The sequence below is a fragment of the Syngnathus typhle genome, linkage group LG15, assembly GCF_033458585.1.
Source record: "Syngnathus typhle isolate RoL2023-S1 ecotype Sweden linkage group LG15, RoL_Styp_1.0, whole genome shotgun sequence".
Classification (NCBI taxonomy): domain Eukaryota; kingdom Metazoa; phylum Chordata; class Actinopteri; order Syngnathiformes; family Syngnathidae; genus Syngnathus; species Syngnathus typhle.
Window position 1 is genome coordinate 10,189,638 of NC_083752.1, and position 23,025 is coordinate 10,212,662.

Genomic DNA, 23,025 nt, shown 5'->3' on the forward strand with positions numbered 1-23,025 from the left:
CATACATAGATACATACATACATACATACATATCTACTGACTGGGACATGTTTAGGAGGGCTGCCACTTGCGACGATCGGACAGACATTGAGGAGTAAGATACTGACTTTCCTCCTACATCAGGAAGTGCATTGATGATGTGACTCTCTCAAAATCCATCGTCACTCGGGGTAACCGGAAGCCATGGCTGACAGGCGCTGTCTTCGGGCTGCTGAGGGCCAGGGACAAAGCCTTTAGAGCGGGGGATGAGGCTGGCTTGAGGACTGCGAGGGCTGACCTGTCCCGGGGCATCAAAGATGCAAAGAGGACGTTCTCGTGCAAAATTACCGCCCACTTCAAGGACAGAAGGGACGCACGGAGCCTTTGGCAGGGCATTCAGACCATCACGGATAACAAGCCCGCGCCGCAGAGCTGTGAAGGCGACGTCCGTCTGCTCAATGACCTCAACCGCTTCTTTGCTCGCTTCGACGCTCAGAACAGCACTTGCCCGCTGAAGGCCACTCCCCCTTCACACGAGCTGCCCCTGTGCCTCTCCGCCGACAGCGTGAGGAGGGCGCTTGCCGCTATCAACATCCGTAAGGCGGCGGGCCCTGACAACATCCCGGGTCGAGCGCTGAAGGACTGCGCTGGTGAGCTGACGGATGTCTTCACAGACATCTTTAACACTTCCCTGCAGCAGGCCATCGTCCCGTCGTGTTTCAAAGCTGCCACCATCGTACCGGTCCGTGGGTCACTTGGTACCGGGCCGCCAAGCCGCACAGAATTTTTCTTTTATCGACGATCAATTAATTCAGGTCAAGACACTCGTCCCGGTCACGTAACATGTTTCCCCAGTCGAGCCCGCAAAGCTAATATGTGGCGACACGCTAACTAACCAGGCAATGAAGCATTCAAAACTGCTTCAACACATGGAGACCAAGCATCCTGCAATAAAAGACAAACCTTAATCACTTCAGGTGTCATTGTCTCCGATTACGTCTAGATGGGACCGGCTCGTTTCTGAGAAACAAACTCGGTGCTCCCACTAATTCAACGTAATGGTGAGTTTTATTTTTGTCATTTGTACTTGTTTTTATGTCAGTCGTATCATTTTATTTCATCGTATTTATATATTTATTATAAATGTATTATTTATTTATTTATATAAATGTATTATTTATTTATATAAATGCCGGTCCGCGAAAATATTTCTGACATGTAACCGGTTCGTGGCGCAAAAAATGTTAGGGACCACTGGATTAATCGATATAATGCTCTACGATTTATTGGCATCGATGCTAAACGTAAACATCGATTTATATCGCCGTGTTTGACCTCGGACATTAGACGCGACTTTATTTTGAAATCTAGTTCATTGTTGCTTGCTTCCTCTTTCCGGGCGCAGTGCGCGGCGTGTTGCGTTGTGAGCAGAGCAGGCACGTGAAAGGGGAGTCGACAACTAGTACCCGGCTCCTGGGCTCGTGCTATGGCTAGTGTCCAAAAAGACGAGGAAATTTGCTCCCCTTTAGGCTTCGAGTCATTCGTTTGGAAGCACTTTGGATTCCAAAGAAAAGATGGCTCAACGGACAAGACACGTGCAGTTTGTAAATCCTGCCATCCGGTGATCAAATATTCAGGGACCACAAATCTCGCCGCACATTTAAAGGAAAAACACGACATCAAAGTTCAGTGTTAAAATAAGCACTTTGTATACTACAATACTCTTGTAATTTCCTAAATAAAGAGTTTGCAGTACCTTGTTGATTTTGCGTATGAATTGTTATAAATCAGGATATTGTTCTATATTTTTTATTTAAAAAAAAAGAAAAATCGATCGAAGAGCACTATATCGTGATGTATCGTGAATGAATCACAGCAGGCTTTAAGATATCGGCAAATATCGTATCGTGCTTCTTTGTATCGATATAATATCGTATCGTGACAAAACCCGCGATTTACACCCCTATAAATTATGTATCAAATAACTATTATATAAGCAATAATGTTATCAAACCATCTGTGTCACTCCAAATCATTAAATCCATCGATCGTCCTTTGTCAACAATGTGTGCGCGCCGCTGACGGCGCTTGCACTTCAAAATATTCCACAGGCCCATATAACTTGATATGTAAATTAGAAATCAAATAACTATTATATAAGCAATAATATTATCAAACCATCTGTGGACTCTAAATCATTAAATCCATCGATCAAATTCCTCGTCCTTTGTCAACAACGCCGCGCGTGAGCCCAGACGTCAGCCTCGTCGGTATTCCACAGATCTAGTATATAACTATATTGTAGCTTTAACAAAGTACAAGGAAAGACGTGGGTTTGGTAAACAACTCTTTATTTAACAAAACAAACTTCCAGGCGTGTGGCGGCGTGGACTTCCAGCCACGGAAGTGGAAGAGAGCTCCCTAGAGTAGGACCGGGCATGCGTAAAAGCAATGTCCGAGCCCCATTCACCGTCCCTGGGCAGGCACCCGGCCGAGCGCCGGCCCCCGACTTCAATCCACGGAGGTGAAAGAGAGCTTCTTAGAGTAGGACCGGGCGTGGGTAAAACCCATAATAGTTTTTCAAACCTTCTGTGTCACTCCAAATCCTTAAATCCTTCAAACTCTTCGTCCGCTGTGTCACTTAGAAACAAAGTCACTAATGATGCCGGTAGTACGTGGGGCCCTTCGTCATCCCGTGATCAATCTTTGTCCTTTATGTAAACAACCGCCGCGGCACGCTACGTCGCGCTGCTGACGTCACTTGAAATTCAAATTACAGTAATCCCTTGCTACGTCGCGGTTCCACTTTTTTGGTGGGGGAACATTTTTGAAAAAAAACATATATAAGTCGCTCTTTATTATAAGTCGCCCACCCACCCAAACTATGAAAAAAACACGACTTATAGTCTGAAAATTACGGTAGCTCACTAATTTTGCGGGTACCTTCTTGTTAGTTTTGACGGCGTTCCCTTCCTAATGCACGACCGATCGTTGCGGCGGACCACCAACATCGACGAGGTGTTTCCTGACCATGGCGACAAGCCGTCCGACATGTACATGTGGCCGCAACTGAGAAAACTCAACGCGGGCACCTGGTTCCTTTCCGTGAGTTGCCATCCTAGAACAAAACACGTTTGTTTTTCCTTTTGCCAAAGCACTTTTCCATTCACAAGCAGCAGCACGACAGGTTGCACTTGTTTCTGACGTTTACTCAACAAAAATATAAAATGCTGCATCAATGTAATTTAGTGGAGGTTCAGGAGTTGTTCCCAAGCTGTAAGGTTGGTTTTCTGGGCCCAAAACAGACAGACCCGTACGGCACGGCGGCCTCTCTGGGGGCGGAGGATCGTCGGCGGGCTGGGGAGCAGCTCGTCTGCACGTTGCTGGAATTCCTGGAGCTGGCGGCCCGCTATGACAAGTTGGTCATCTTCGACCTCTACCGGCCCCTCTGGGACACCCATACAGAAATTCATGGATCCAGCGTACCCTGGACGTCATCTTGAATGAGTCGACTGTTAGGCCCTCTCAGGTGCAAAAATAGCAACATTTGTTTGTATGTTCTGCTCTTTGTCTTGGAGAGAAGGTAACGACAACAGAAATACAATTCAAATCAAGGCAAGGAAAGATTTGCGCAGTGGCACCAATGGACTGAGTGTATTCTCCCTTCTCCTTTCACTTCGGCTCTCTTTGTGTACGCACATGTGCGCACGTGCACGTGTGTTTCCATTCCAGGTGCTGTGGTTGACTCCCGAGTTGCGCCAGTTTGTCCAGGAAGAGGAAGGGCATTTTCAGCAGACGTCAGGTTTAGGGGTGTAAATCGCGGGTTTTGTCACGATACGATATCATATCGATACAAAGAACTACAATACGATATTTGCCGATATCTTAAAGCCTGCTGCGATTCAGTCACGATATATCACGATATAGTGCTCTACGATCGATTTTTGTTTTATTTTGAATAAAAAATATAGAACAATATCCTGATTTATAACAATTCATATGCAAAATCAACAAGGTACTGCAAACTCTTTATTTAGGAAATTAGAAGAGTATTGTAGTATACAAAGTGCGTATTTTAACACTGAACTTTGATGCCGTGTTTTTTCCTTTAAATGTGCGGCGAGATTTGTGCTCCCTGAATATTTGATCACCGCATGGCAGGATTTACAAACTGCACGTGTCTTGTTCGTTGAGCCATCTTTTCTTTGGAATCCAAAGTGCTTCCAAACGAATGACTTGAAGCCTAAAGGGGAGCAAATTTCCTCGTCTTTTTGGACACTAGCCATAGCACCAGCCCAGGAGCCGCATACTAGTTGTCGACTCCTCTTTCACGTGCCTGCTCTGCTCACAACACAACACCGCGCACTGCTCCCTGCTCCCGGAAAGAGGAAGCAAGCAACAATGAACTGGATTTCAAAATAAAGTCGCGTCTAATGTCCGAGGTCAAACACGGCGATATAAATCGATGTTTACGTTTAGCATCGATGCCAATAAATCGTAGAGCATTATATCGATTAATCGATGTGTATCGATGAATCGTTACACCCCTAGTCAGGTTCAGTTGACTCCATAGAGAACCTCCAGAGGCAGAACATCAGCAGGCTCAACCTGCACTACACTTTTATGTCGGTCCAGCTCATTTGGTGTGTGTGCGTGTGTGTGCGTGTGTGTGTGAAAGTGTGTGCGAAAGTGTGTGTAAGAAGAAGTTGTCACTTTGGATTTATCTGCAATAATCTGTGATGTTTTTTTTGTGTGGGTGGGTGTGTGCCCGCAGCCACTACGCGGCGGCAAACATCACCACCAATCTGTACGTGGTCACCGAGGCATGGCTCTACTCGGTGGCCTGGTGCACAGGAGCCCACTCGGTCACCACCAACAGCATGTTCTCAAAACCCTGAAGCAGCCTGTCTTTCTCATGGTCATTCTTTTACACTCATCTCACTGTATTTGGCCAAATCAGGTCCATTTAGACAGCTATAGAGGAGGTCTTTCTTTCTTTCTTTCCTTTCTTTCTTTCTTTCTTTCTTTCTTTCTTTCTTTCTTTCTTTCTTTCTTTCTTTCTTTCTTTCTTTCTTTCTTTCTTTCTTTCTTTCTTTCCTTTCTTTCCTTTCTTTCCTTTCTTTCCTTTCTTTCCTTTCTTTCCTTTCTTTCTTTCTTTCTTTCTTTCTTTCTTTCTTTCTTTCTAAGTCGGGGAGAAAATATGCTCTATTGGCAGTGACGTATTTGCCAAGGGCCAAACAAAATCAAATGGAAGCGGCATTTACATATAACCAAATTGAGGTGAATGACAACGGCTGAACAATTGATTGAACTCACTGTCCTCTGGCTTTGTTAGAGCTCCGACGAGTATGAGGGCATGTGGCTGGTCACTGATGTGCTGTCACTGCTTCTGGTCGTGACCATCTTCACCTTGCAACTTTCTACTTTTATTTAGGTACAAATCATTTTAAGAACTGCACCTAGCTACATGCTTTGTGTTGCCTTTGCCTGAAAGGGGGAGAGCAACGAGACCGCTGGATCTGAATGGCCTCTCGGGACTCAAAGATATGGTGGAAGAAGACAACTACATTCAGCTCAAATCAGGTCACTGGGCTTTTCCACCACACGTCTCTCTCCAGAATGAAACCAAACACTGGCTTCGTATGTTACAGAGCGAACTGCCGTTTGGTCCGTGTCCAGCGCCGCAACTCCGCCAAAAGCACGACTTTGGCCAGTGACTACTTAAGGCGGCAAACTCATTAGCCCTCATTTGCTCAAATAAAAACATGTTGTACTATGTTCCAAGGTCATTTATTGCCAACCACATGAGGACAACATGTTGTTGAATGGGTTAAAGCACATGCAAGTAGAAGTAAAAGGGATTGTGTGTCACAAGGGAGGGGAAGCCTCTGTCGTGTGTTGTTGGTAGGGGTGTAAATTGCGGGTTTTGTCACGATACGATATATCGATACAAAGAACTACGATACGATATTTGCCGATATATTAAAGCCTCCTGCGATTCATTCACGATATATCACGATATAATGCTCTACGATCGATATATATATTTTTTCAAATAAAAAATATACAACAATATCCTGATTTATAACAATTCATACGCAAAATCAACAAGGTACTGCAAACTCTTTATTTAGGAAATTACAAGAGTATTGTAGTATACAAAGTGCTTATTTTAACACTGATTTGTGGTCCCTGAATATTTGATCACCGGATGGCAGGATTTACAAACTGCACGTGTCTTGTCCGTTGAGTCATCTTTTCTTTGGAATCCAAAGTGCTTCCAAAGAATGACTCGAAGCCTAAAGGGGAGCCAATTTCCTCGTCTTTTTGGACACTAGCCATAGCACCAATCCAGGAGCCGCGTACTAGTTGTCGACTCCCCTTTCACGTGCCTGCTCTGCTCACAACACAACACGCCCCCGCACTGCTCCCGGAAAGAGGAAGCAAGCAACAATGAACTGGATTTCAAAATAAAGTCGCGTCTAATGTCCGAGGTCAAACACGGCGATATAAATCGATGTTTACGTTTAGCGTCGATGCCAATAAATTGTAGAGCATTATATCGATTAATCGATGTGTATTGATGAATCGTTACACCCCTAGTTGTTGGCTTACTTGTTCACACACTGAAAGATGAAAAGCTACTTAGAGGGGCTTGGCTAGCTAGCTTGGTGAAAACACATAGACACGAGCTCGCCATCAAGCTTACCGAAACGGCTGCTAAAACCACAAAAAATGGATCCGCTGATGAAAAGAGTTCGAAAAAAGTTCGTCGATAACATTGTAACATGAAGCTGTTGGGTGTAACTAACAAAAGAAGTAAAAGAAAGGCTAACCGCAAGGCAACTGGTGAGCGTTAAGGGCCAAGATGACGTCGGCGCTCTGTCACAAAAGCCAAGATGGCACCGCCGGTCGGTCGTTCACTTGCTGCTACCTCGAGAGCTTCGCTGTTTGGTCATGGTGGTTAGCATCTGACTGATGTATGAGGTCAGCAGGTCATCCATTTTGTAGCCCTGCACAAAGGTGCCCAAATGTGACATGAGCTGGCACCCAATTAAAAACAGTCGCCGTGTGTTTTGGAGTCTGCTCTGGAGCTATCGACACACATGCACGCTTTGGCTTGGCAAGAGTCAATTGCCTGGTGGCGCCAATTGATGCATTTCACAAGCTAACGCCATTAGCTCATGTTAATATGCGGAGCACTCACCAGCGAGGTTTCGCACAGCAGTTTACTGCCTTGCACCAGGTTGCCAATGGTGATGTGGAAATAAGTGTTGCCGCTGCTCCAGTTGGAGATCTTGGTGAATGGGTGTGTGGTCAAGATGTCCTGCGGGAAGCAGCGCAGGTCAACAAAGCAAACGGGCCGGCCGCTGCTATCGCTGGGCTTAAAACGCAGGCCGTGCCATTCTAAAAGCAAATCTCGGCAAAGTTCAAACGATAAAAATGGAAATAGGTTTGCGAGCCTTACTCAAAACGAACCTTTGACTTTGGGTCAATCAGACTGACCCCGTGCTTGTTGATAGCGATCAGGAGGCTTTCCGGGTAATTTGGATCCGTAGTTTGCTGCGCGGAAGCAACCCTTTCAAAGTGGCCACTGGGCTCAAGCATGGCGGTGGCGGCGTTGGGGTGACGGCGGTTGTACCTTGACCTCAAAGAAGGCGGAACCAAAAGTGGCCCACTTGTAGATGATTTTGAGGAAGCACACTTTGGCTTCTTCTCTCGTCTTTCCAGACTGCTTGTTGAAGTGTGACGTGATGGACTGATGGGCGAACAAAGACAGTCGGATTAACGGGAAGCTCCGTGCGGAGAGCAAAGTCCCCCCGTCCGTCTCACTCGCTTCCAGTCATCGGCGGAGAGATGACGGCTCTGGTCCTGAGGAACAAGGTCTTTGAGGATCTTGGCCATGTTGTGAAAGTGAGACTCGTCGTCGTCAAACTTGACCCTGTAGATGAGCGCTGCCAGCTGGTGCACTTCCTCCTGAGAACACTTGTGGTAGCCTCGCAGGTACTTTGGCACCTCCTACTCACAAAAGCAAGAAGAGCAAGCACGGTTCAAGGGCATTTCTCAAGCTTAGGGAAGATGTCAAGAAAGGCTAATGACTTGGTAGTAGTGGAAAATGGAGTCAGCCATGGAGTCTTTGCCAGGCATGGTGTTGGTCCACAGCTTTTTCATGAAGAACACCTGGTAGGTCAGCAAAGGCAGCACGCCTGCACACAAATGCTGTCAACTCCAACTTCAGGAAAGCAGAAACTTTGCAAAGTGTCTTTTGTTTTCACCTTCTTTCACATGTCTGGCTTTCTTGATCCAGTCGGTCAAGTGGCGCACAAAATCAAAGAAGAAGTCACCGTCTGGCACACTGATGACCTGTCGTGGAAAAGCAAAGAAAAGCAAGTGCACGGCGGTCGCAACGTGAGTACTTTCTGCTCGTACCTTATCTGTGATCTTGACAAAAAGGCTGAAACCCTCCGATGACTTGAGCATCAGGCGTCCCGAAATGTTGTAGCAAAAGCTTTTGGCCTTGGTGCTCGACTCCACTTCGAAGACCTGCCAATGAACACGGCCGGCTCAAAAAGAAACTTTTTTGCCATCAAAGCGTTCCGGAATGGAGCACTTGCCTCGTCCGAGTCATCCGGGAAATAAACTTTGTGGAAGATCTGGGTGGTTTTGTGCTGGATGGCTTCCACCTCCACCAAGTGAGGAGGATATTTCCTTGAGCCGTTCCTAGCGCAGAGGACGAGGTGCGTGAGGAGAGCGGATGGCAACGAGGAGGCGCGGCGATCTTTGTGCACGCACCGGAGGGCTTTCTGCAAGCGCTGCATGCAGTCTGGTGCCAGAGGGTGGTGCTTCTTGGCCTGGAGAAACTTCTGGATGTGAGGCAGCAGGATGTTGCTGGGAGGAAACAAGCCTGTGCAGAGCCACAACAGCTCCCATGCCTTCTCCTCGCTGTACCTGAGACGACACGATGTTGCACAAAGAGCGCGAGCAGCCCGGAGTCGGTCCAACTCACTTGACGTGATTGTCGCTGAGCTGTTTGACAATTTGACAGAAGATCTCATCTTTGAGTGGCTCGGCCTTCAGCGCCCCCTCAAAGATCTGGTCGGTGAGTTCGTTGAGCGAGCGCGCTCGTTTGGAAGGGTAGTCACCCGTGTACTTCATCATGGGTAAGGCCGCTGTCAAGGTCACAAACACTAAAGATGGCGGCAACAACAAGCTGGCAGGGTGGATTGCGGACACTCTTCTGCTTTTTTGCTCCCTGACGACTAAGTCAGACAGCATTGACAAACTCGCTAGTACAGAAGAGGCTGTGGCTCTTAGCTACCGCTGCACCGTTGAAGGATATCCATGAAGGCCTGGCACGCCTCCTGGGAAAGCTCCTCGTGGGCCAAGACCTTCTTGAGGAGAGGCTGCTTGAGAGGCTCCCGGGTGCAGCTCCACAGACGTTCCTTCCCTCGAGTCTTGGAGATCATTACCCGGCTCAGAGTACTCTTTGGAGGAGGTCTGGAGACATGGCCGCGTGCAGACGGCTGTGTTATGGCACGCAGCCACGTCTCGGCTTGCATGCTATGTACGGGGAGCATCGGCAACCTAAAGTGGTCGTAGGAGAACTCCTCCAGCGTGTAGTCTTTGCTTTTATCCTCACTGGTGGCGAGGCCCATATGAGACAACGTAACCGATTCCCGGCGCTGATCCGGAGTCATGGTCACCAGCGCCTTTGGAGAGAGTCAAGGGAGTCATGGGTAGGGGCACGACCCAACCTGCCTTGCCCCGCTCACCACAATGTCATATTGAGGTCTAGTGACAGTGGGCAGAATGTAGACGCGGTCAGCCGGAAACTCTCCTCGCTGTTTGGTCCTGTCGTTGACGCCGTGGGCCCAGCCGGAGTTCGTCACACGCTCACCATCGTCGTGTTGGTCCAGGATGATGAGATCCCCCTTGGAGAAACTCAGGAATGTGGAATCTATGCCTGCTGGGAGGACAAAGACAGGAGAGCCAGCATTTCTTTGGTTCTGTCTCTCTGTCTCTCTGTCTCTCTGTCTCTCTGTCTCTCTGTCTCTCTGTCTCTCTCTCTCTCTCTCTCTCTCTCTCTCTCTCTCTCTCTCTGTCTGTCCCACTCACTCACTCACTCACTCACTCACTCACTCACTCACTCACTCACTCACTCACTCACTCACTCACTCACTCACTCACCCGGGTCGGGACAGTTCACTAGTCCCACCGCAAACTTGGAGCGCTTCCTCAGACCTTCGAGGAAGGCCACGACGAGGTCTCTGATGTCTTCGGCATTATTGGACGTGAAGGTGTACTCGTCTCCTTTGATGGTGGCCAATGTGAAACTCTGGCCTTGGAGTTTCCCTCCTCTGCAAAGGTTTTGCGCAAGCTTTGAAGCAGGACACTTGGGGAGAGCGCTTCCTTGCGCGATACCTGCTACTGGAGACAGCGATGATTTCCGGGAAAGACAGCTCCAGCAGGACCTGCTCCTGCTCGTCGACAAAGTAAACGCCGGTCCAGTTTACCGCCACGATCACATCATTCTTGGGCAGACTGGGCCCTGCCGAGAAGCAAACGACTCCACTTGAAATCCTCTTGAGCCCCGACCCGCGAGTGCTTGGACGTGACCCACCTGAGAATTTGAAGGCCTCGTAGAAGCGTGAGAACAGCAAAGGCCACTTGAGTCGAGCAAAAGATACCACATCCTCCTTGACCTTCTGCATACCAGACCTTCTCTTGTCGTGCAGGCCCTAGACGGACACCGGCCGTTAACAGCCAAGACCAGAAAAGATCCGCTTGGCCTGGCAGCGCTACCTTCTTGTGGGCGCTGACAACCAGCTGAGCCCACTTCTCGGCCGTTTTGGCCGGGGTGATCTCTCTGTCTGGGATGTAGGAGGGGATGAGGCTGAGGAGGCGATCATACAGAATGTCCACGCCGTAATCCACATAATACTGCTGAGAGGCGAGCTCGGCCAGGTCCGCCTCCTTGAAGGCAAAGACAACGGGAACGGGGATCGGCACGGGATGGCAGCCGGGGCCGGACGCGAGCGAGCAACGATCGCTCACCCTCTCGCAGCGATACTCTCCGAACTTCACCCCTCGCACGATCTGTTGATAAATGAGATTGGTGGCCACGTCGTCGTCGGTGGGGTCGTGCCACGGCGTGAAGATCTCCTTTCTGAAGAACAGCCTCCAGGGGGCGTTGCGCTCCTGAGCGCCCTGCTCCTTGGCATACTGCTCGCACTGGGAGACGGCGTCCATGACGTGGTCGCTGCTGCTGCCCAGCGATGACACCTGAGCACAGATGGCTGCTTTTTCCGCTCGGGCTCCTTGTCAGTGGCCGTCAACATACCTTGTCGAAGAGAGCGATGTACAGCGAGAACCCGAAGCGGTCGGTGAGGTTGATCTTGTCAGCCAGAGCGCCGCACAGCTCGCCGGCCGTGGTGGCCGAGTCGGCCAGCAGAGTCTTGGTGGTTCCGTCCATAAACGTTACGGGCAGCATGATGGGCTTCTTTGATTTGGTGGCCTGCCAAAAGGTGACAAACGGTGAGCCGTGGGGGAAACTTTGATTTGGGCCTCTCGGCTCACCTGTAACTCCAACCAGGACGGCGGCTGCGTCCGCGTGTGGTTGACAAACGTCCTGCGCAGTCGCTCCTCGCAATACGGAGCATAGCCGGGCGGGCCGTTGACCAGGAAGGTCCGCAAATACTGACAAGGAGAAAGCAACGGCTCGGCTCAGGAACTGCTGACAACGACCAGACGTACTGGACCGGAATCAGACGTTTTCGGCTTCTCCTGACTCACCTTGACAAACTTCTCTGAGGGTGCAAAGCAGCCCAGACAGAGAGAAAGGAGGATCCAGCCGCGGGCGTGACTGCTTTTGGACGGATTCTGAGTCAGCTGCTTGCAGATCTGACAATAGATCTCATCTCTGGAGGGGAGCGCATCCAGAATGAGCTTCAGCCTGGCTACGTGGAAGGGTAGCGCTCACCTGAGGGCGGGCCTGAGGATGCCGTTGCCAATGATAAAGTGAAGTTTGTCCAGGTTGGAGGTGGGCCGCTCCTCTAGCATGCTGTTCCCCTGGAGGCCGTGGTCCCCCTCGGTCAAGCGCCTGGTCACCTGCCGTATTTCACAAGCCGGCCGTTTCTTTAGGAAGATCATATCGGCACACTTTAGGGATGAAGGAATCATGCACAGTGCGCACACCTCTTCTGTGATCTTGGACTTTCTCTTCAGGGTGAGAGACACAAGTTTGTGCCGAATACGGTTCCTCTTCTGAGTATCTATGGCGCTGTTCTGCAGACACAATAAAAAATTCTGTGAAAATGTGGCTGGCAGCAGTTCCGACTTGTATGCGTGGCTCGTTCACCTCTGCGTCAAACTGCAGCTCCTGCAGTTCCTTCTTGTGCGTCCTCTTCCCGAGGGTTTCGTAGATCTTGGTCATGACGGGGATCTTCTCACTGCCGTCATTGAGGACCAGCTGGCATTTGGGCTCGGGCAGATCGCCCATGAATCGCAGAACGGTTATCCACACTGCTAAGGCGGCCTAGCGGACGCAGCAAGTTGTGTTGGCGCGGGTGCGGCTGTGGCGCAGGTGCGGACGTGGCTCGGCGGGCAGCTTCACCAATTGGTCTCCTTCGTCCTCGTGAAAGAGCAGCGGCTGCTTCAGCGGCCGTCTGATGTACGTGTTGGTGGAGACGCCTTGGAAATACGTCGTCGCGAACTTTGAGAACTTGTACTCTGAGAGATCCTCGTTGTCCTCATCCGGCAGTGGAAGCGCTTGGTTCACCACATCGGCCGCGGCCTCGTCGCCCCGGGGCACGTTCACCAGGTCCTGAGCAAAGACGGCACAGGCGCAGCGATAACTCGCAGCTTTCTTTGAGGTATTTTGTAGGGGTGTAAATCGCGGGTTTTGTCACGATAAGATATAATATCGATATAAAGAACTACGATACGATATTTGCCGATATCTTAAAGCCTGCTGCGATTCATCCACGATATATTGCGATATAGTGCTCTACGATCGATTATTTTTTTTTTTTTTAATAAAAAATATAGAACAATATCCTGATTTATAACAATTCATACGCAAAATCAACAAGGTACTGCAAACTCTTTATTTAGGAAATTACAAGAGTATTGTAGTATACAAATTGCTTACTTTAACACTGAACTTTGATGTCGTGTTTTTTCTTTAAATGTGCGGCGAGATTTGTGCTCCCTGAATATTTGATCACCGCATGGCAGGATTTACAAACTGCACGTGTCTTGTCCGTTGAGCCATCTTTTCTTTGGAATCCAAAGTGCTTCCAAAAAATGACTTGAAGCCTAAAGGGGAGCCAATTTTCTCGTCTTTTTGGACACGAGCCATAGCACCAGCCCAGGAGCCGCGTACTAGTTGTCGACTCCCCTTTCATGTGCAGCAACGCCGCGCACTGCTCCCTGCTCCCGGAAAGAGGAAGCAAGCAACAATGAACTGGATTTCAAAATAAAGTCGCGTCTAATGTCCGAGGTCAAACACGGCGATATAAATCGATGTTTACCTTTAGCGTCGATGCCAATAAATCGTAGAGCATTATATCGATTAATCGATGTATCGTTACACCCCTAGTATTTTGCTCCCCTCGTACCTCAAAGCCAGCGGGGGCTTGCCCGTCCTGGTGGGGAAGCGGTCCAGGGTTGCCCAGGAACCCGAAGACGCGGTCCACCATCTCCGAGTGGTCCACGGGCTGCTCGCGCTCCCGCTCCATCTGCTCCAGCAGCTCCTTCTTCCTGCGTGCCTCCTCCCGCTCTTGGCGCTCACGCTCCTCGCACTGGCGGGTCAGCTGGAGCAGGCGCTGGAGGTGATTGCGCTCCGCCTCGGCCTTGGCGCGCCTCGCCGTCATCTGGTCGCGGAGCCGCTCCTCCTCCGCCAGACGCTGACGCTCGGCCTCCAAGCGATGATGCAGCTGTGCGGCGAGGGTTGAAACTATTCTCAACACGAGGAACTCACACCCGGTGACTCGCTGGTCGTCACCTCGGGACCGGATCGCCAACGCGTCTCTCTTAGGACGAGCGACGTAAAAGCTACTCGGGACAGACGCGAAAAGAAACTGACATTTGAACCACAAAAGTACATGCCATTTATTAGCTTCGTTAGACATTTATAAGTTTTGACGCCACATAAAGGAAACAAAGGGAAAATAAACTTGGCACACAAAAAATGTTGCCATAAAAAAATCATAAGGTACCAAGTAAGAGTCTGAGGTGATGCAAGCACATTAGCGCAACAATCACAGGGGAGAAAGGCGTTGGGGGGGTCGGACTCAACTCATCCATAAAATTAAATGTTGCTGAGAAAAGCCAATGAATGGCACATCACAGCAAAAAAAAAAAAAGACATTTTGGTTGTTTTGAATGAAAAGCCCAAAATTCTTCTTCTGTTACGGCCTGCCAATCCCTCGTCTTGCCCATCAAATGTTTGCAACGGTAATGGTACGCATGAGGTATTTGACGCAAATAAGCAGCGCCGGTAAGGCGTCGGGGCGCACTCCCCCTCCCTTCAACAGTAGTAAGCGGGTCTGGGCGGCACACTCAGGTGCCACAAATAGCAGTAGTAGACAAAAGAAGGCTTTTTTACCTCCGCCCTGAGCCTGCGGCCCAGGCGTCTGGCTATCATGCCCCTGGCATGGGCCTGGATGGTCAACACGGCTTGGAGACGGCGCCAAAAGGCCCGGCGGACCAAGAAGCCTCTACAGCGGGCCTGGATGAGGGTCACGCACCGGCGGGTGGCCCGGTAGCTGCTGTAGAACTTCCTTGCCCGGTAGACAGCCTGCAGACGCAGGAAGCCGTGCCGCATCTAAGAGGCACACGGAAGGACACCCACATTTCTGCTCCAGGGACCGCCGTAACAACCGAGTGTGAACGGTTTGCAGTATGCGGTTGCCGGTTTGTCCGACTTACAATGTTGTATTGGTTCCTGCAGCGATAACCTCGCCACATCTTCTGGATGACGGTCACAGCACTTCTCAGCCGGAGGAAGTTAGTCCTGGAGCAATGCCAGAAACAGCGCAAGGTGGAGCCCAACGGAATAAGAAGAGGAGGCCTTTTCGGAGCATATCTGACCTCTGCTTGAGTCCGCGCACCGCTTTCTGGATGAGGACAACCTTGTCGGTGATGCCTTTATCCCGCTCCATTTCCAGCTCCATGTCGTGGTGGTCCTGATGGGAAACGGCGCCATTGAAAAAAAGGCGTGGCTTGCCAAGATGTTGTTGCTTTCGTTGTTCGAATGGAAAAGAACGATGACATTCTATGCCCGTTGTCAGCCAACAAGCGGCTTTCAGACTCCCATTGTGGCGCTCGGTACCTTGAGGAAAATCTTGGTTTTTCCAATCTGCCAGTCTCCGTGCCTTCCCAATGTGGCCAGGACGATCTGCCGGCAAGTTCCTCGCAGGTCTTCCTGGATAGAAAAACCTAGACGGTCGGTCGATCCTCCAAAGGAGCTGCAGGAACAGGGGGAAAGAGAACTCACCTGTACGTCGGCAAGTTTGACGCCGGGCACGAGGACTCGGTAGCGGTCCACAAACTCGGCAAAGGAATATCGGATGGGATAACCGGCCCGTCTGATGCGGATGGTCTCCATCATGCCCGAGTAGCGCAGCTGCCTGATGCACAGCTCTCGGTCGAACAACTGAAAGGCCAGAAAGGCAAAGGCGAGTGGAGGCCACAGGCGGCCAACAGCAGCCGGCTTTTGTCTCCGGCCGAGACGGGAGTGCCTCACCATGGCTTTCTTCAGCTCGTTGGGTTTGATGCAGCGGACGAAGAAGGGCTGACATGCGCCCAGTGTGCGCATCAGCATCTCCAGCGAGCGCTTAAACTGGCTGCTAAGCGTGGGCGAGCGCTTCCTGGTCTCGGCACCCTGGACGGGAGCAAAACGGAGCACGCTTGCACTTCTTCTGCTCGTCCTTGTGCTGGAGTGTCGCGCGATATAAGACTGCGCGCGGAGCGTCAAAATACACCACTTGCGACGCAGGAAATAACACAACAGCCAGAGGAAACATCACGTTGGGCTCTAGCCATGCTCCGTCTGCACAAATCTTTAAGAATTGGCATCTAAAAAAAAAGGGTGACTTCCCGCACGTGCCTGTGTGAAATAAAGAAGAGGGTGCTACTATGCAGGGGACTGCGGCACAGGGGCACTCGACAGCCGAGGTTACCTTTGGAGCAGGTGTGCTGGGCTGCTGATAGCCACACAGAAACTGATGGCCAAGAAAGAGCAGATTTATGGAGGAAGTGCGCATTAGTGACAGCAGCAAAAGCAAACCTCCATGAGACCTAGATGCCTTTCCCTTCAGACCTTTACGGCAGGCTTCCTACTAGCTTGCAACTTTGGTAAGAGAATGCGAGCGCTGTTGAAAACCTGTCTTTTGCTCTCACCATGGCCACGTCGGGTTGGAAGATCTGCTTGATGAATTTGTTCTTGGACGAGTGGACGAGCTGAATGATGTCCGTGTGGAGGCTGTCGCGGTTTTTCTCCAGGAAGCCTTTGAGACGTACCAGAAGCAGTTGCTGGGTCCGAGCTACATAACCGCGGCTCGCGACAAAGACAATGCTTGAACGAGACTCTCCCACACGTCCGCGCTACGGCCTTCTCCATCCACTTGGTCGAGCCCACCCGTCTTACAAGAGATGCGCTTATCTCCAAGCAAAAGAGTAACTGAACTGACCTCTGGTCTCGTAATGCACCACGCCGGCAAAGTGTTGGATTCCGAAGCGGCTTTCGTAGCTGTTCTTTGGGGGGATGTAGTTGGAGTTGAGCTTGTGCTGCGAGTTGAGCTTGTACAACATGGTGGCATCGGTTCCCTGGTGGATGAAAAAGATAAGATCAGAGGGCAGCGCTTTGTTTTCTGGTGGTTTTTTCAAACCTTGGGAAACTTGCTCTCTTCGTCGATGAGGGAGATGATGTTCATGGGCTTGTTGGCGATCATGTCGAGCGCATCCTGGTTGTCTGTGAACTCAATGTGCTTCCAGCTGATGTCCTCCAGGTTGTATTCTTCCTGCTCCAGCTTGAAAACGTGGCGCACAAAGAACTGCTGGAGGTTCTCGTTGGCAAAGTTGATGCAGAGCTGCTCGAAACTGTGGGAAAAAAGCGACGTGAGCGACCGGGCAAATCCTTGACGCAAAACCCAGCCTCCAACCTGTTGACGATAAAGTTCTCAAAGCCAAAGATGTCCAGCAAGCCGATAGAGCGGCGCGTGACGTTGTCGTCGTGGCAGGACGGCGGTCTGTAGATGGCACCGTTGATCTTGTCCACAATCCACACAAACAATCTGCCGTAAATGCCCTACAGAAAAAAACAAAAGTGCAATCTGCAGACTTTGGCCAGGTCATGAGTGAGTATTAAGAGTATCAATATTTTGTGTGGGGATCACATGACTCTTTCAACCAGGGGTCACCAACACGATGCCCGCGGGCACCAGGTCGCCCGCAGGACTGTTCTAAAATTAGCTCAAATAGCGGCACTTGTCAGTGAGCTGCATCTATTTATTTTACAGTCAAACCTATAGGTTTTCGAACGTCCTGGTTCTCGAACGAATCGGAATTCGAACAAAAAATATTTTTTTGCTTCGGTTGTTGAACAAAATGTGGAGTTCGAACCTTGCGAGATGAGCCGGAAGGACCCTAGAAAACCCGACCGCACGGCCCGGATGCCGACCGACTCCGTTGTTATTGTATTTTCGTTACTTTGAGGATTGTATTAACCCCTAATCATGCCTCCAAAGTAAGCAAGAGGGAGCAGTAAAGCCATCCTAAAACACAAAGACGGTCTTAAAGCAATGGGACAGTGAGCGCCCGGCGCTTCGGTTGCGTGATCGAACCAAATTAAGCTCCCTGCGCACTGAGGTCCACGTAAAATTTGGAACGTATATCAGGACATTAAAAATATTTTCTCAATTTTAGCGACGGCTCTGTCACAATAACGCGACCAGCGCGGTGCAGTTGCTCGGTCGGCGACGCGCTATACTGTTGCGCGTTCGGCGGTGCGCTGCAGTTGCGCGATCGGACAAAATTAAGCTCCCTGCGCACTTAGGTCCACTTAAATTTTGGGAAGTACATCAGAACTTTCAAAATATTTTCTAAATTTCAGCGACGGCTCTGTCACAATAATGCAACCAGCGCGGTGCAGTTGCGCGTTCGGCGGTGCGCTGCAGTTGCGCGAACGGACAAATATGCGCAAATGAAAAAATGCTTAAAAAAGGCTGTATTTTTGTCTTGAAACAGATTTTTTTTTTTTCCATTATTTGCAATAGATGCGGAAATAGATTCGGAATTCGACCGATTCGCTTCTCGAACCGCCTTCTGGAACGGATTGTGGTCAAAAATCAAGGTTTGACTGTATTTTTGCTATCCTTGTTAAAATCACACTTACACGTGACCTGGAAATGACAATAATAACACATAGTGAAAGCCAAATTGAACAAATTGGCTATTTTAGAAGTGTGTGTCAAACTGGTAGCCCTTTGCCTTAATCCGGAGGTCTCAAACTCCAGTCCTCGGGGGCCGCATTCCTACATGTTTTCCAAGTTTCCCTCGATAAACACACCTGATTCAATTATCAGGCTCCTGCAGAACGTAAGGATGAACTAATCATTTGAATCAGGTGTGTTTAACGAGGGAAACTTCTAAAACATGTAGGAATGCGGCCTTCGAGGACTGGAGTTTGAGACCCTTGCCTTAATCAGTACCCAGGAAGAAGCTCTCAGTTTAAGAAAGATTGGTGACCCTTGCTTTAAACATTTAGCGGATGGTGCTCAAGTGCCACTTTTCTAGTTGTCGCAGGTCCAAACCTTGACAAAGGCGTCGCGCACATCCAGGCCTTGTCCCACACTGAGAGGCGTAACCACACTTTCGCCACGCGTGATGAGGGTTCGAGTGGTCAAACACACCATGACATCCTTGGGCTCCACCTAGGGGGCACGGCAAATGAAGACGGCTTCGTCTTTCTCGCAACTCGGCGTCGCATTTTCGCATTTTGCCAGGGACTTGCGCACCTCCATGAGAGAAGCGGCCGTGAGCAGGTCAGGGGATCTAACCACCACGCAGGCGTCCAAATTGGCGTAGGTGCGAGCTAGATGCAAACGGCAGAAAATCCAAAATCCAAATGGCGTCGTGGCCACCATCTCGCGTCTCCGCAGTGACTTGGTCTCGAAAATTTACTTTCTCTCCTAACCCTAACCCCCGAGGTGCAAGAGCGGTTGATCAGTACGGTGACTTGCCCTCAAATGTCAGGTTGCCCATGTGCAAGATGGCGGCCAGCAGCTTGGAAATCTCCCAGGTCTCCGTCTCAGTGAACATGAGCACTTTCATCGCTGCCAGGATGCCCGAGTAGTCGGTCAGGTCATCGCGGCCGTCGCACTCGGTGCAGTGACCCTGTGAGGTGGCACCTTTTTGTCAGAGCGGACGTTTCCACCCGCGGATTGATCTGCTACCATACCATGGTGAGGTAGCAGTAATCTGCTGCCTGACCCAGGCCCAGTTTGGCTTTCATCTCTGGGAGCATGCCCTTTAACATGCAGTAGAAAACATGATAGTTCCTCTCATCTGAAGCCTAGAGAGGGACCAAAAAGACACCAAGGCACCAGCCCAGTTAGTTCCACCCTGCATGCAAATGCACTGACCGTAGCAACCTGGGTTGAAAAAAAGTAATTCAATCAAATAAAAAAATTGCAAATAAAACAACTGAAATTTGTGACCGAGATGACTCAAATGATTTGTCATGTCATGTCACCCCCCCACCCCCTCACCTGTCGACACACACGGGACTTCTCCAGCAGGTACTGTTCTATCTTGGCACCTTCGATGGCCCCTCGCTTATTGAAGTGGATGTCGATGTACTTCCCGAAGCGGCTGGAGTTGTCATTGCGAATGGTCTTGGCGTTACCGAAGGCTGAATGCAAAAACAAAACCCCAAAACAAAACGATGGGCAACCACATTCAAGTCTTCCTCAATTCTGTCCAGACAAGACACTCAGACAGTGCCTCGTTTTGAGATCCCAAGCCCGACTGGCTGGTGACACGGGACCACGCCCTCAAAAGTGAGAGCACAAACCAATCGGTCTCCTTGCCTTCCAGGATGGGCGTGGCCTCCAAAACCTGCTGCTCGATCCAGGAGTGCTGACCGCTGATGGCCGCCAGAAACTGAAGAATCAACTTGGTGCTTTCAGTCTTGCCAGCTCCGGACTCGCCGCTGCCACCGAGAGAAAAAGATCAGACTTTGGTCCACTTTTGAACTTTGTTTCTATGATTTCATAGGATTTGTGATTAACTCGGTTGGCCCTTTTCCATAAATGGGCATTGTTAAGTTGATGATTTGGAAGCAAATTGGATTTCCATGGCAACCCAGGGCTGAAACTTGGCACCTGATGATGCAGCACTGGTCCTTGTTGTTGCGCTGCATGTTGAAATAGCAGTTGTCAGCGATGGCGAAAATGTGCGGCGGCATCTCGCCGATCTTCTTGTTGGTGTACAGGCGGATCTGGTCGGGTGTGTATATGGGCAGCAGTTGGTAGGGATTGACGGCCACCAGGATGGAACCCGTGTACGTCTGCCAAGCCAAGGGTAACATTGGAACAGCTGCTTACAAATGCCATGCCTTGGCAATTCCCAGACAGGACACATACAGCGCGCATCCCCAGAGGCTGAGGGAAACACTTCAATAGGCAGCAAAATATCTTTCCCGGCAATACATGAGACACATTTCCAGTGGCGTAGCCAAGCCGGGGCGAGCCGGGGCGGCGCCCCGGTTAGGACTCCCTGCGCCCCGGTCGAAAAAAAATCGAGCTTTTTCGATTCTTCATTTTCATGCCGTTTTTTTCTTTCGGTCTTGCGTGAATGTGCTTGCGCTATTCTATGTGCGCGATGTTATCCATTCCATGTTATCCATGTTGTTTTAGCGATCAGCGAACGGCGTGGGTGATGTTAGATTTTTTTTCCCTGTGGGCGCGCGCCCCTACTGGAAAAATTCCTGGCTACGCCACTGCACATTTCAATCAGAAAAATCATAAGGTGGGTTGTCGTAGCGTGACGTGAATCGATTCCAGCGGCTAGCCATATCTACGGCCTAAGATTTTTTTAAGTGGCACAAAGTGGTTTGCAAAGCCAACAATTGAATGTGCGTGATTTGGCTGCAGGGTTAGGGTTAGGGGGGGAATCAAACTTTTCTTTGCCATCCGCTTGAGATAATGGCGGCGTTAGCACATGGAGGAGCAGCTGGTCAAAATGTACATTAGTGTACGCGCGCCATGCTCCATCACACTTACCCTTCCGCCACAATTTGTCTACACGGAGGGAAAAAAAACCACACAGACAACAACCAGGAGAGACATGACACCAATAACTTGGAAACAGGCTGACATCAATAGCAATATAGTGCAAGCTTTGTGGTAAAGGACTCCGCTGGCTGTGCCAATAATAAGCAGGTAGTATGTGTCGTGATGGCAGTTGCTATTTTTGAGCCAGCGCAAACAGCTTAAGCCAAGTAAGAGCTTAAGAGTCAGGCTAGCGGCCGCAGCCAATGGAGTCAGGCGGCTAAGAGCAAGCGTCATAAGGCGCCGCGCCGTTACTGACATAGATGACGCGCTCGTTGTAGCGGATCAGAAGGTTGCGCAGGATGCCGGCTTCGTTGAGGTCTCCTAGTCGGATCATGTCCTCCACACCCTGGATGGAGGTGGGGTGCATGGGCTTGATGTGGCCAGCGTTCTGAGGCGAGATCCGGTGTTCCTGGAAGTGGACGGGCGGGCACAAAGGTGGAGTTACTCGTCAGTCACCAAAAAACAAAAATAAAATGCTCAAAAGTTGCACGACAACTGCTAGGCAGCAAAGCACTGACGGCGGCTTAATTGATCATGTGGCATTACGAGGTCGCACTAGCTGCAAGCTACGTCACTCAAAAACAGCATACATTTCAAGCACTCGCTCAGTGTGCTGCAACTCACCCGGCCTTCATCATCCACGACTTGGATCTCACCCGAGTCACACAGTTTGACCACCGCCCCCACAGGAACGTCAAACTCCCGGCCCGTCTTGAGGTCCAACCACACATAGTCACCCTAGAAACGGGTCCCAAATATTTCAAGGCTCCACTCAAAATATCCATTACGTGTTTTTTGTGGAAATACACAGACGGCATCCTCTACTCCTCACCCCCCTCTCGCCTTTTCTGTGCCGACGTACCTGTTGCAAAATGACCATGGCTGATTGTCGACGACACTCTGGCCGTCACGCGGGTGGACCCTGCAAAGTGCGCTTAGATTAACATTGATGATTTTCAAGAAAGAGAACCTGACATTTTGAACGTGACTAGGAAATGAAGGGAAAAACGGGCACGGTTAAATAAGCTGGGTGGGGGCTGCCTCCATGGGCTTATTGGATTCCTGGAGCTAATCCTGCCACTTTGGCAGCCAGCATAGTTATCTCGACTGAGCAATCACTAGGAAGACTGACCGTTCGATCACTTGCACCCCCAATCAAGCCAGTTTGGACTCCAACCACAGGGAATGATAGCGGAAGAAGTGTAACTCACATGGTAGGAAGCGGAAACCACTGTCATTGTCGACCGAGCGTGTTCAAGATTGTCCAACATGAGTGCCTCTGAAGAAAAACAAACACAGAGACACAACCTTTTAAGTTCTCCCGGGAGTGTCCATGCAGTTTAGTGAAGCTGGCCAATAAGAACACAGCCAGGATAAGAGGCTTTGGCCTAAAGCTGGGGCCAGCGAGGCCGGCGAGTCGACGCGGCCCGGTGGCGGGTGAGCAAAAGGCCTCTGTTTGTGACCCGCCCTAGCACCATCATCTCAACTAACCTCTCAATAGGAAGACCCCTCCTGTAGTCTCCTCCAGTGATCGCCACAAGGATGGGCCCAGTTTACAAGATGGTGGAAGGTGGAAGAGGCACAATGCTTTGCGCCTTTCAGGACCTTGCGTTGACAAGATGGTGTTGGAAGAGGCCAAATCCTTTGTGCCTTGCGTTCAATCCTCAATCTGCGGTGGGTCCGATAAGGGGTTCTTTCAAGGGTTTTG

The 23,025-nt window shown here is 50.1% G+C and overlaps 1 protein-coding gene and 1 pseudogene across 6 annotated transcripts; one reads left to right on the forward strand and one right to left on the reverse strand.

The window, feature by feature from the left end:
• The first annotated feature begins 183 nt into the window (after positions 1 to 183).
• On the forward strand, positions 184 to 5,704 carry LOC133168532 (glycerophosphodiester phosphodiesterase domain-containing protein 5-like; annotated as a pseudogene).
• LOC133168422 (unconventional myosin-VIIa-like) lies at positions 5,126 to 22,882 on the reverse strand. 6 transcript variants are annotated; one of them, XM_061299979.1, is made up of 50 exons: positions 22,809 to 22,882; positions 22,529 to 22,596; positions 22,180 to 22,239; positions 21,942 to 22,055; positions 21,574 to 21,726; positions 21,267 to 21,284; positions 20,367 to 20,551; positions 20,073 to 20,194; positions 19,752 to 19,894; positions 19,442 to 19,555; positions 19,224 to 19,377; positions 18,999 to 19,075; positions 18,795 to 18,914; positions 17,145 to 17,290; positions 16,872 to 17,082; positions 16,674 to 16,809; positions 16,384 to 16,490; positions 15,728 to 15,865; positions 15,479 to 15,637; positions 15,314 to 15,406; positions 15,073 to 15,167; positions 14,911 to 14,995; positions 14,588 to 14,806; positions 13,599 to 13,916; positions 12,593 to 12,802; positions 12,338 to 12,514; positions 12,175 to 12,264; positions 11,960 to 12,087; positions 11,773 to 11,899; positions 11,557 to 11,676; positions 11,321 to 11,494; positions 11,035 to 11,262; positions 10,783 to 10,953; positions 10,601 to 10,718; positions 10,402 to 10,528; positions 10,168 to 10,337; positions 9,753 to 9,943; positions 9,565 to 9,689; positions 9,320 to 9,477; positions 8,987 to 9,140; positions 8,773 to 8,928; positions 8,595 to 8,700; positions 8,410 to 8,523; positions 8,256 to 8,343; positions 8,080 to 8,186; positions 7,813 to 7,998; positions 7,622 to 7,738; positions 7,459 to 7,542; positions 7,187 to 7,306; positions 5,127 to 6,992 (listed from the first exon to the last, which is right to left on the reverse strand). In XM_061299979.1, the coding sequence occupies exons 3-50, from the start codon at positions 22,195 to 22,197 to the stop codon at positions 6,900 to 6,902; spliced, it is 6,564 nt and encodes a 2,187-aa protein (XP_061155963.1). In that variant the 5' UTR covers positions 22,198 to 22,239; positions 22,529 to 22,596; positions 22,809 to 22,882; the 3' UTR covers positions 5,127 to 6,899. The 6 variants fall into 6 exon arrangements, with proteins under 6 accessions (XP_061155960.1, XP_061155961.1, XP_061155963.1 ...); XM_061299978.1 differs by having other exon boundaries at positions 9,753 to 9,946; XM_061299976.1 differs by having other exon boundaries at positions 5,126 to 6,992; positions 8,595 to 8,928; positions 9,753 to 9,946.
• Positions 22,883 to 23,025: the final 143 nt, after the last annotated feature.

What these genes read in the sequence shown, in the direction of transcription:
- LOC133168422 (XM_061299975.1), bottom strand. An exon ending in AAGAGAGCAAGTTTCCCAAG is followed by an intron (nt 16,810 to 16,871) that starts GTTTGAAAAAAC and finishes TTCATCCACCAG; the next exon opens with GGAACCGATGCCACCATGTT. An exon ending in AGTGAACTGTCCCGACCCGG is followed by an intron (nt 9,947 to 10,167) that starts GTGAGTGAGTGA and finishes TTGTCCTCCCAG; the next exon opens with CAGGCATAGATTCCACATTC.